This window comes from Girardinichthys multiradiatus, chromosome 12 (genome assembly GCF_021462225.1).
Source record: "Girardinichthys multiradiatus isolate DD_20200921_A chromosome 12, DD_fGirMul_XY1, whole genome shotgun sequence".
Classification (NCBI taxonomy): domain Eukaryota; kingdom Metazoa; phylum Chordata; class Actinopteri; order Cyprinodontiformes; family Goodeidae; genus Girardinichthys; species Girardinichthys multiradiatus.
This window is the reverse complement of record NC_061805.1, coordinates 8,598,223-8,611,365: the sequence shown is the minus strand read 5'-3', so window position 1 is coordinate 8,611,365 and position 13,143 is coordinate 8,598,223. Positions and strand designations below refer to the sequence as shown.

Below are 13,143 nucleotides of genomic sequence, written 5' to 3'. Positions count from 1 at the left end.
GTACTCGTCGTCTTCCGCTTTATCCGGGACCGGGTCGCGGACGAAGGTGGAGACCTCAGCGGCCCGATCCCCGGATGCTTAGGTTTTTACATGCATTTGTTTTTATTCCCCCTGATTTAATACTTTATAGAACTACCTTTGGGTGTAGCTTCAGCTGCAAGTCTTTGGGGTTTGTCTCCACCAGCTTTGCACATCTAGAAAGCATTATAGTTACAGTCTAATCTTACACCTTTTTCTACATGTCTGCTGTGTCCCCTATATGACTTTGGACAAACTGCAAACAGGACTTATTGTTGCTTTAATCTTGCCACTTATCCATAAAGGTCTGATTTACTTTTTCCCCAATCCCGATATTCTTTGAGTATCTCACTTGGTGGAGCCACTTGCATAGTGGTGTTATATCCATGGCTAAATCAAGACACATTCTTATTGCTTACAAGGAGACTTACCTGAAGTAATCATGTGATGAATGAAAGAAACTGATATTTTTGAAGAAAAAATATATTTTCACCCTATTATAAAGTGGAGAGAATTGGATTTGAATGTAAGCAAATTAGACACAGAGCCAGACAACCCTTAATTTCCAGGCATGATTTATTGAAAACACACCAAATTTATACTCTACAAACCAGTATTTTTCCATTATGTTTAACAAGCGTAATATTTGCCTCTGGGTATTAGTAAAATTAACATAATACATTCTGTCACTGTGGCATCGCTTCTGCTCACTACGAAAGCTCCAACGGCTTTACTTCTCTAGGAAATCAAATCCATTTGTCATATGCTCTCTAACTCATTAAAAGTTTATAGTACAATGTAATACAAGGCAGCAACCCGCCAACAGTCAAACCTACTTAGGAGGGGGACAGTGAGGTGCAAGTCAGGGTAGAGGGGCCTGGATGGATGAAATGATGAGCTGAATGGCGGGGTGGGGGGCTGACACAGGGAATGAAAGGGAAGATGTGAAATGGAGTTATATAAAACACAGTCATCTTTAACTAGCATGGAAAAGATTAAGGCACATGATAGGTACAAACACGTCTGCTACTCAGTTACTTTAGTTGCACGGTCTTGAATCTGTTGTATCTACACAGGTAGGTTTGTTTGATTCCATGCGTGTCCGTGGATTTTACAGCACAGTCGTGTGGCTCTATGTTATGTAAATGCACAACGGGCTGCACATTAACACAACCAAGAGCCCTTTATTACTTTAAAAATGATGAGTTCAACTCCCGATCCTTTGGTTGTGGTAGTGCATTTAAGAAGGAGACAGTCATGTGGGTCTTTGTCTAATGAAAAGCACACACGTCTGAGGACACACACGAGGGTTGTTTGGGTTATGATGACTTTTTTGTAGTTGTTGTTTTTAGAAATCTGGGTTTTAATACACAGGAACAGTTCTTTTAATAGTTCATTGATTTTTTTACCACAACATACACCTTTGTAAACACTGTGTAAAATATGCAAGCTTTACAAAGTCACATACGTCACGAACAAAAATAAAAATAAAATCAGACTCGAACACAGGCACATGCCGTTTGCCTTGAGTGAGAGACGCATGACACCAGATCAGGTTCGATTCTCTGTAATGGCAACATGATTCTGCATCTCAACTGTAAAAAATATATATACTATAAGACCCATCTTTAATTTACACACTGTCGTGCAGCACTGTCCTTTTGTCTTCAGCCATAGACCAACTCTCTTCTTGCACGAGTGGATTAGGTAACATCCAAATGACTCCACAAAGAAAAACTGGCACTTGAAAAGAAAAGAATACAATATAAAGATCGTCATGCTCACTACTGGATCATTTCCTCTAACATGTAGCAGAGAAGGTGGGGTGGTGGTAATCGAATCACATCCAAACGCATGAGGAAGATATATATTTATATATATATATTTTTTAAATTAAAAATCATCTCTTCTGCCACAAAACATGGATCCTTTTGCAACAAAACATATACGTTTTCCTTTCTGTAACCTTTTCCACAAATACAAAATATAAATAGGTGACTGCCGGTGTGGCTTGACGACATTTGACACACGGTTATTTCTTGTTTACGAACAACAGTGAGCCTTCATCAAATGAAATGTGCTTTCCAAGCAAGGTGATACAGGTAAGAAATGCAATTTTTCTTATATGGCAATTTTTTTTATTTTTCAATTTTTGTGTTTTACTCTAATGTACATTTATATAAAACCCAACAAAAATGCTTTTAGAACAATCCTTTTTTACAGTCTGCTCTCCTCAGAAATACAGATAATTTAAAAACATAATGCCTTGAATCCTCTTCAGCACACAACACTGACAAACAGCGACCCACCAGGAAACTCGCGATGCCGCAACGCTGCACAACCTGAGAGTTCATACGAGAAATGGCGGTTCTGTGAGTGAAGCTGTTTGGCTCATACAGGATGAAGGAAACCGTAAATCTCTTCTGATTTTGTTTTTGTAACCATTAGAGCTTCCTCCTGTGATGTCGTGTGAAGATGAAACGCCACGCTAACTCAGAATGTCACTTGCCTTTCTCCAGATCCCAACTTGCAGGTTCCTAACTACAAAACCCAGAAACTGATCACCTGATTCACACTCCTGATGTAAAAGCAGTGCCATTTTTTTTTGTATTAAAAAATAACACAGTGAACCCAGATGGATTTTAGTTCATGAAAACAGGCTCTTTACTGGTTTCTCTATGATGCTACAGCTCTTCTCAGGCTTGGTTCTCTACCTTTGTTTTTCTCTTCCCTCTGTCTTCAAAACAACATACCAAAATCAAACAAATCAAAATTCATCAAAACTCCCGAAACCACACAGGAAATCTGAAATTAAGAATGGAGCATCCATTTCCCATTTCCTTCCCAGCAGGTATCCTTTCAGTGCACGTTCCTTTTCCTTCTATGCTGCTTTACTTTGCCTCTTCTGCACATTGCGTTCCCGCCAGCCTTACTCAAATTTACTCTCAGAGCAAGAGTCAACATTGTGAAATTCACATGATGCCGAGGAATGTAGATATGACTGAGTAGGAAGTGTCGTTACTCTTTTTAAAAATGAAAAATTGTTTTCTCTGAAAAACATGACTGCTGCTGGGTAGTCTCGGTTGTGGCCACATTTTTTTGAAATCCTCTATTCTGTAAAAAGTCCCACTCCAAAGATGAGCTCCCGTGAAATGGCAGTGGCGATATGAGAGATCCTCTTGTAGTTGGGGATGTCGCACTATTGCTGTGTTAAGCCTGAAGCCTGAAGAAAGGAAAACAAATATTAGAACACAGCCAGCAGTTTGAAATAACAGGAAAATGGAGTTTCAGTCCAAAAATCTACACCACTTTAGGATGGTTTAATTAATAATACGCATATGTAATAAAGATTATTTAGAAAAAAGATTATTTAGAAAAGCAATTTGCCAATTTGGAATGAAACTCTTTCAGACACAAAACCAAGAGTTTCCACTTCTTCAGTACTTAAAGGGCAAATACCTTCATTTGTTACAGCTTAAAAAAACTTTGAAAGTTAAAAACATAAGAAAATCCCAACTGGTCTTTTTATTGTTTTTCAAAACAAAATAGTCATTTAAAAACATACTTTTGAAACAAATGCTGTTTAGAACTACATAATAAAGCGACCCCAAGGGAAGATGACGTGCTGTCTGGAACCACAGAGCGTAAATGTCTGCTGAAGTAAATATCAGAGATTGTTTTCTTAACAAAAAAGGTCTTTCTAATGGGAATATGTTAAATGGACATGTGGAAACACAAAAAAGACACAAGTGAGCTCTCTTACTTTCCCAAAGGATCCGCCATCAAGGAAAAAAAGGGCGAGCTTTGTGAGAGTAAACAGCGGGCAAAAATTGTGTTTCTAACAGAGAAACACATTCTTTGTCCAAAGATTAATAAACAACTGAAATCGTGACTAAGCGAAGGAACAACCAAACACCATTATAGGTAATAAAGTCATTTTTTTCTTAGTTTCTGAGCCAAATGACAGAGCGTCTGACTGCATCTACACTGATAATATATCAGCATTTTAACTTCTCTTCCAATCACCACACTTGGCAAGTTGGTGTGAGAAAACAGTAGATGACACTTACAGAGCTTGAGAGGCATGAGAACTTGAGATGGTGTAGTCAAAATAATGTTTTGACACCTACATTACTTAGCTTGGGCTCACCACTGAGTGCTATTAAATCTCTGGGTAGAATGCTGACCCAATACGTTTGCTACTCCCTCTTAAAAAATATTTTTCTATTAACGTATCCCCCTTAAATTTTCACCTTATGAACTCCTATTCAAGCTGGAGACTTCACTATCACTACTTTTTTTCTTAGATGGCCACTGTGTTATGTACTGATGCTCTGGTTCTATATCTCACGTCATCCCTCTATCAAATTTTCTGCTGGCTTGTGCTTGCCATTTTCTTTCACATTTCCCCCCCTATACTTCTCATTTTCAGTCATTGAAATTAATATAACTATAGCAATATATAAGCCCAATAATCATTGAAATGTTTATATATGCCCTTTAAAAGTCATTCCTGTTATTGCTTCAGCCCCAACAGTGCACATGGATGGCAGTGGAATGCAAAAAATGGCTAAACATATGCTTGATGAAATCCTGCATGAACACAACTTACCTGCAGCTACCTGTAGTTTTTTTTTAACAAGAGAAACAAAATACAACTACTTTCACTTAAAGAGTTACCATGTAAGGTACAATGACAGCCCAATGAAAATCATCTGACTTAAATTAGAGAGCGTGTTTTAAAGTAAACAGAAAACTGAATGGATGACCACTAACAAAGATGACTTGGATAAGAGGGTGGAAATCAGGAAAGCAGGAATAGGAAGAGCAGGGGACCACAGCAGTGATGAGGAGGCAAGAAGAGAAGCATGCTGATGACAAAACAATGAGGGAAACAGAGGCTAACCCTGATCAGCTAGCAACCTTGAGAAACTCATTCTGCAATACTTTAAATGTTTTACCCCAGAAACATATTTTAAGAATGCAGACAGGAGTGCTTCGTGTGCATATCTTTCTCTTTGTCCCGGGAGGATTTCATTAAGGGCCACCTGAGTCCCTGAAGCATCTCTTTAGAAAGAGAATGACTCCCCTCTATCATTTGCGAACCCATTCCAGCAAAGGTTGTCGGGGGAAGCAGAGAGCGAGGCGTTGGGCGTACATTTCAATGAAGGAGGCGGAGTCGAATTGTAAACAGAGAACAAATTCTGTCAATGCTCCATGAGTGATACAGAGAGGAGAAGTCTCGTTATGTGTTTACAAGCTGAATGCTTGCTGTGTTGCACTGCAGGTTTGCAATTTTGGAAAATATGTTAGGGGGTTCTTTTTGCCCAATGGATCTCTACACACAAAATCATAAAACAAATTTTTCAGCTGATCTGGGATCTGTTTCAGTGGGCAGTACATGAGGATCTACATGATGCAATGTGATGGTGAAGAGGGAAAAAAGGGATGAAATTATTGACTAAGACAGCTGAAAATGATGCAAGAATCAAACCTAGAAAGTGCAGGGTTGTACTTTTGATTTTTCACAGACCTACCATGCATGCACTTAGACCCAGGAGTCAACAGGCTGAGGCTTAACATCACAAGCGTCCACCAGACTGACCGCAGGCCTGTTACTCCTAATATAGTGTTTCCTATTTGTATCATTCTGTCGCCATGGGAGGACGGGTTAGGAAAACAAACAAACAAACAAAAACACAGTAAAACAAAGAGGTCAGTACATTTTACGTAAAGGCTTGAAAACAAACATGGATTGCATCCTGGATCAGAGAAGCCAGAGTTAGTTCCCTGCCACAAGGAGAGCTTTGGAAAGAAGTCAGAGAGATCAGAAAACAGCAAAACAAAGCATGCAAAGGAAATAAGCTGCATTCAAAGCAGGTAGAGGATCAGGTCTAGAAAATACACAGAGCTTCACAGTAATGCTCAGAGACCTGTACAGGCTAAGGATGAGCACAACTGTAGCTTGAGAACTACACTGAACAAAAACACACTCCAAGAGGAGTGGACCAACATTTCACAGGCCGCAGTCAACAACCTGGCAAATGGTGGCCACACCAGATACTGACTGGTTTTCAGACCCCCCCAAAGAAACAAAAAAGCACATTTCAGAGTGGTCTTTTATTGTGGCCAGCCTAAGGCACACCTGTGCAATAACCATGCTGTCTAATCAGCATCTTGATATGCCACACCTGCGAGGTGGGATGGATTAGTTATGCTCACTATCACAGATTTAGAAAGATTTGTGGACAATATTTGAGAGAAATTGTTATTTTGTGTGTATAGACAATGTTTTAAATCTTTGAGTTCAGCTCGTGCAAACTGGGAGCAAAAACAAAAGTGTTGCTTTTATATTCTTGTTCAGTGTAGTTACTATATCAGACCTTCAAAAAGAACCATTCCCACAACTTGAGAAATTACTTAAAACTGAATCTTCTTCAACCAAACCTGAATAAACTGAAGGATGTTTACTGACACAAATGATAATAATGTATCGATATGTACACACAAAGCCCATCAGTAGTATACATCTGGTCATCATGAATGTCCATTTAATCTGGTTATGATGCAATTAAAATGCTCTAGAAGATGCTTTAACACCAGTGCACTGTCCACAGTGAAGCTAGTTTTACAATGATACAGACTGAGAGCGTGCCAACCACTAAAATAAAAATAAACATTGTCAAGCATGACTGTTTTATAGCTGCCCATATGGGGAAGTCAAATGCCTTCTAGTGAAGAATTCTATGTTCAGTGAAGACACAGGTTGAGCTGTTTAAACACAGGAACAAGAAGACTGTTTGCAATAATGAAGGTGAGGTTCACCAATGTGTCAACTGTCAAGCATGGTGGTGGTGGTATTATGTCAAGGGCCTGTTTTGTTGCCATTGTGGTGCTGATGCATTGCACAAGATGGGTGGAATGAAGAAGAACAAGGACTACCTTCCAATTGGTCTCCTTCAGGTGGTTGAAACACAGTTAGGTGTTCCAACAGGACAATCACCCCGAACACACACCAAAACTGGGTTTGGAATTATTAAAGCTGACTAGCATGTTTAAAAGCCTGGTCTCTGCCATAAAACCAACCAGGTATAATTAATTCTATTTCTGATAAGAAACGTGGCAGAATTATGCCAGAAGCTTTTTGATGGCTACAAAAATGTCTGGTTTCCCTGGTGACAATTGGTGCAACTGTTAGAGGGAGTGTATGTACTCCAATGTTTTGAAACCTATCTGGAACATTTTGATCCTTTGTGGATTATAAAAAAAATGCAGATTCTGGATTCATAATCATTCCATCCTGAACAGTTCCAACACATCATTGAAACTGATTACAAATCATGTCCATAATGAATGTAAACTTCGAAGACTGTTAAGATATAGTAAAATCTGGTCTTTGCGCTGTATTTGCTGGAAAATAGGTGATACTGAGTCCAGATTTGCACTGTTTTCCAAGTTATGACTGGTGTTACGACCCCTCCAGGTCTCTTGTGGACAGGCTGGGCTTACATTTGGTTTTACAACTCTGATTACTGACATTGGACACTTGAGGACCTGGTGGGACCCTCAGTTATTTACACCTAAACGGACTTCTGAATTGTTTTTGTTTGTGCACTACGACACTTACACATCCATTCTCCACCGATGCAGACCATACACCACTGATTTCACTGACTTGCACCCCTCACATTCAAATCTTGTGTTCAGGAGCAACTACACCATCATTCAGTAGCAAACACTTGTTATTCTAGCTGATCTCTTTCACTGATCTACTACACACCAACTCACTGCAGGGATGTGACTGGATGTTCACTGGGAACAAATATGTTTGGCTTTAAGGCTATTGTTAATCCACACTTGAGTTACATTAATGCGTGCAGTTGGTAAGCATTGGTTTGCTGAAGATGCTTCTATTTTCTCACCATTTTTGCCTTGAAGTTAGTGAGAAGTCAGACGCAGCTGTGCATAGTTTATGAGGGACCTTGATATGATGCAGTGAGGTTTTGAACAATTCGTGTAAACATCATATCTCACTAATGATCAAAACCAAAGCCTGCTGAGGTGGAAGTAAATGCACTCACTCTTGCAGTGTTGCAGCAGAGCACATGTATGAAAAGTTATCTGAGGTCACGGTGGAAGCTGAACAGAAAAGGCTACACAGACTTCCTAAACCTTAAACCTTTCTCTAATCAGAAACCTTACACATTAGTTATCAGTAAGCTGTCACTTAAAGAAAATACCTAATTTTTTGTTAATTGCGTGTAACCAACTTTTGATATAACCTCAGACATACTTTAAACCTACCCTCAGAAGTAAAGTAAATATATGAACCTTAATTTATGTATATGCTGAACTGATGCAGGAAGATGTTTAATTTTCCCCCAAGGGAAATCTCATCCATCACGCACTTAATTTGATGAAACCTAAACAGCCAAAAAGTACTTGAAAGTCATCTGACATGTCGGCCATCCTCCGAGGCCATAATCTTCTCACTCCGCTCGACAATAAACAAGCTCTAGCTGCATAATCAGCAAACGACCTCTCGACAGTTCGACAGTGTGCTCATTTCTGTAACAAGGCTCCTCTCCAGGAAGTGTGCTTGTTGACGGTTCTTTTAATCAGCCCCAGATTAATTGCTTTATGGACTCCAAAAGCTTACAGGCAATTAACTAGTGGCTCAAAGATCTGAGGGTGTCCACAGCTCTAAGCTATGGTGGCAACATTAACTGAGGACGACAACTTCCAGCCTGTTTAAAGGGTCGATAGAATTAAGAGCTTCTAATGAGGACCACCACAGAAGGCACAGAGAGGGAAGGAGAGAGACACGGGGAGAGAACAAGGGATAATATTTCCACATGAAATTCTTGTTGTCTGTGCCCTCGGAACCACATGAGATAAGAAGAGGTTTGTGTGTACCTTTAATGGTTCCCGTTCTGTCAGGTCCGCCAAACTGTCATCTGTTTTGTATTTGCAGTCCTTGTCCCTCTGGTCAATGGTGGAGTAACCATCTAATGAGATCAGAAAACAGTGGTCAGCTCATTCCTCTGATTGGGATAATTTGTTTCAAGATTTCCTAGACACAGAGACAAAGCTTGTCCTTTGGGAACGTTTTCCAACATAAACATAAGGATTATTCATACATCTAAACTTACACTTTTATATTTTAGGGCCCGAAAAAATACTCAATAAAGCAGAACACACATACATTGTTCATAGAAACCATTTCTAGAGACAGATTGAGAAATCATCAGCTGACTTAAGTCAGATGATTTTCTGCTTCATCAGCTCTGACCAGCGACCGAGCGGTCATAATTTGATGTTTTTATGGTCAGTGAACACACCATACCTAGGTGCCACTAGGTTAATCTAACCACAAAGCGCTTCCATCTTGAAGTTGTTACGGAGTGAAGAGGAATCAAAGTTAGATTTATTTTACAGGAGGTGGCGAGGCACCTAAAAATGAAGTCAGAGGAAGTACATACAGGTCCTTCTCAAAATATTAGCATATTGTGATAAAGTTCATTATTTTCCATAATGTCATGATGAAAATGTAACATGCATATATTTTAGATTCATTGCACACTAACTGAAATATTTCAGGTCTTGTATTGTCTTAATACGGATGATTTTGGCATACAGCTCATGAAAACCCAAAATTCCTATCTCACAAAATTAGCATATCATTAAAAGGGTCTCTAAATGAGCTATGAACCTAATCATCTGAATCAACGAGTTAACTCTAAACACCTGCAAAAGATTCCTGGGGCCTTTAAAACTCCCAGCCTGGTTCATCACTCAAAACCCCAATCATGGGTAAGACTGCCGACCTGACTGCTGTCCAGAAGGCCACTATTGACACCCTCAAGCAAGAGGGTAAGACACAGAAAGAAATTTCTGTACGAATAGGCTGTTCCCAGAGTGCTGTATCAAGGCACCTCAGTGGGAAGTCTGTGGGAAGGAAAAAGTGTGGCAGAAAACACTGCACAACGAGAAGAGGTGACCGGAACCTGAGGAAGATTGTGGAGAAGGGCCGATTCCAGACCTTGGGGGACCTGCGGAAGCAGTGGACTGAGTGTGGAGTAGAAACATCCAGAGCCACCGTGCACAGGTGTGTGCAGGAAATGGGCTACAGGTGCCGCATTCCCCAGACCTGGGCTACAGAGAAGCAGCACAGGACTGTTGCTCAGTGGTTCAAAGTACTTTTTTCGGATGAAAGCAAATTCTGCATGTCATTCGGAAATCAAGGTGCCAGAGTCTGGAGGAAGACTGGGGAGAAGGAAATGCCAAAATACCAGAAGTCCAGTGTCAAGTACCCACAGTCAGTGATGGTCTGGGGTGCCGTGTCAGCTGCTGGTGTTGGTCCACTGTGTTTTATCAAGGGCAGGGTCAATGCAGTTAGCTATCAGGAGATTTTGGAGCACTTCATGCTTCCATCTGCTGAAAAGCTTTATGGAGATGAAGATTTCATTTTTCAGCACGACCTGGCACCTGCTCACAGTGCCAAAACCACTGGTAAATGGTTTACTGACCATGGTATCACTGTGCTCAATTGGCCTGCCAACTCTCCTGACCTGAACCCCATAGAGAATCTGTGGGATATTGTGAAGAGAATGTTGAGACACTCAAGACCCAACACTCTGGATGAGCTAAAGGCCGCTATCGAAGCATCCTGGGCCTCCATAAGACCTCAGCAGTGCCACAGGCTGATTGCCTCCATGCCACGCCGCATTGAAGCAGTCATTTCTGCCAAAGGATTCCCGACCAAGTATTGAGTGCATAACTGTACATGATTATTTGAAGGTTGACGTTTTTTGTATTAAAAACACTTTTCTTTTGTTGGTCGGATGAAATATGCTAATTTTGTGAGATAGGAATTTTGGGTTTTCATGAGCTGTATGCCAAAATCATCCGTATTAAGACAATAAAAGACCTGAAATATTTCAGTTAGTGTGCAATAAATCTAAAATATATGAATGTTAAATTTTCATCATGACATTATGGAAAATAATGAACTTTATCACAATATGCTAATATTTTGAGAAGGACCTGTAGATGTAAGAAACTATTCGAAAGGAAATTGTATTTTATACCACATGCTAAGACATGTCTGTGGTTCACTTAGGCTAAAGACAGTTTAAAAAAGTGATGTTTATGGTAGAACAGAGATTGTTCTGACTGCTGCACCTCCCTGTCAGTGTCATATAACCTTGCAGGCTCAGACAGCTAGCTGTGTACGGTACCGCTGCACAGAGCACGGCTTAAATACTACTCATTACGCTTTCTGGCACTCCAGAAAAGGCACCAAATTTATGAAACAGGAGAACAACCTTTTTCTCTATGTTTTTTCCCCAAACATGATTAATTGAAACTGCACTGAAGTATGCTATGAGTTGAATTAGCACATCATATCAGAGCAGACTTGATTTGGTAGTGTTTACCTAGCTTTAGAAACACAAAAACATTGTCAACAGGTCTAAGATGCAATTTTATTGAAGAAACCAAATATTCAACAAAAACTAAAAAAAAGAATAGACACACCTGTTGCTGAACATTACCAGTCACCTGGCTAACAAAAAGCTACTACACTTTTTTCTTGTCTGACAAATGTGGGCTTTGTTTCCAAATAGTCCCACAATCACTGGCCGCTTCCTTATTCAGTGGCAAAGCTATTCCAACTTGCACACGGACTTGGCAGTGTTTTTACACCAGATGCCTTTCCTGAAAAAAAGTGGGATTTAAACCCGGGTCCCTCGTATCAAAGACAGACTTAGCTCGCTACACCACCACAAAGGGACGAGTTATTAAAGAAGCATTTTAAAATCACAGCTGGCAAGCTATGAGCTGGTTGGAAAGCTGTTTTTGATTAAAAAAATGATGTCATGTTATTCATTTTTCTTTTAAATGTCTGTGTAAATACAATGAAACCATGGTATCTCACACTGACCCATGTCTACCATAATCAGACTGCGAAATTGGTATTAGCAAACATTTATTCTTAAATGATTCAGATTAGTATCAGGACACCCCTACCTGAAGCTCAGACATAAAGTAAGTCATTTTAATGGGTTCATCAAGTGACAGCAATGGTCATTTTCTCTTTCTTTATTCTCCCACTTTTATTCAGACATGTCTGATAAAGTTAAATGAATGAGCCAGTCTTGGATTAGCATGATACCGGGTAGTTCATCAAAAAAACATAAATAACAGATCTTAACAGATAAAATACATGTATCGTAATATTGTGGCAGTTTTCCTAAAATGTTTCTATAAATAGTTGTGTCACGTACAAAAAGACAGCATAAAACCCCCAAAACATATTCCTTTTCCACATGTTTAAGCTTATGAAAGTGTTTTCTTCTTTAGAGCTTAAATGTATGGCAGTATCAAAGTACAGTTTTTTTTAAATCACTTTGATAAAAGCTTTAACAAACAGCTGCAGAATGGCTCCAGAGTTTAAAGTACAGTCATTTAGTCAGAGTGGAGAAGCTTCAGTTGCAGCTCAAACTCTTTGAAGCAGTTCTCTCTCATTCATTTAAGTTGAATATCATGGAGGGGGAAAAGTTTGATTACCTTATTTTAGCTCTAAATGTACATCAGCAGTTTTGCACTCCCTCCCAAAATGTTATAAGGCATAAAGCTGTTGCATTACAACTTCCAAGTTCCACTTTCAATGGAGTATTTTTTGTGGCCCCTCATTTTAGATTTTTAGTAAATGTGCCAAGTGGTATTGTGAACGATTTGGCTGATGCATGTTCAGGGGCTTAGACCGAAAAAAGTACCTTATACCCCAGGAGGGTCCGTTTGGTATCTAGGAAGAATCATACATAGGATGAAAACTTTTGCCCTCAAGAGTCACAACTGATTCCTGAGTCCTAATCAGTTCAAAATTTCAGGCACCACAAAATATTTGGCAACATTTGAGATCTAATAGGAGAGGCGTCAAATCAAATAATGCACTATTAGATGCTGGAGAGCTATTAGCCGAAATAGAGTTCTCTTTTGTCTGAGGACTTCCACACAGCCTGGCTCTTACCTAGACCCAGCTCGTCCATAAGAGTCTTATCACCAGTGCCCCATTGTACATGGTGATATGACACCTTTCAGACACAAACAAACAATTTGTGC

General features: G+C 39.7%; 1 protein-coding gene across 12 annotated transcripts in view; it reads right to left on the bottom strand.

Moving 5' to 3' along the window:
• Nucleotides 1-576: 576 nt before the first annotated feature.
• Nucleotides 577-13,143, bottom strand: part of arvcfb (ARVCF delta catenin family member b) — a 336,448-nt gene continuing 323,881 nt past the window's right edge. For 11 of the 12 annotated variants that reach the window (XM_047381042.1, XM_047381035.1, XM_047381034.1 and 8 more), the window contains 3 exons: nucleotides 8,935-9,026; nucleotides 5,556-5,668; nucleotides 577-3,241 (listed from right to left, as the gene is read on the bottom strand). In XM_047381042.1, the coding sequence (XP_047236998.1) occupies nucleotides 5,567-5,668; nucleotides 8,935-9,026 (194 nt within the window). In that variant the 3' untranslated portion in view covers nucleotides 577-3,241; nucleotides 5,556-5,566. The remainder of the gene's footprint in view (nucleotides 3,242-5,555; nucleotides 5,669-8,934; nucleotides 9,027-13,143) is intronic. The other variant, XM_047381040.1, reaches the window with a different exon arrangement.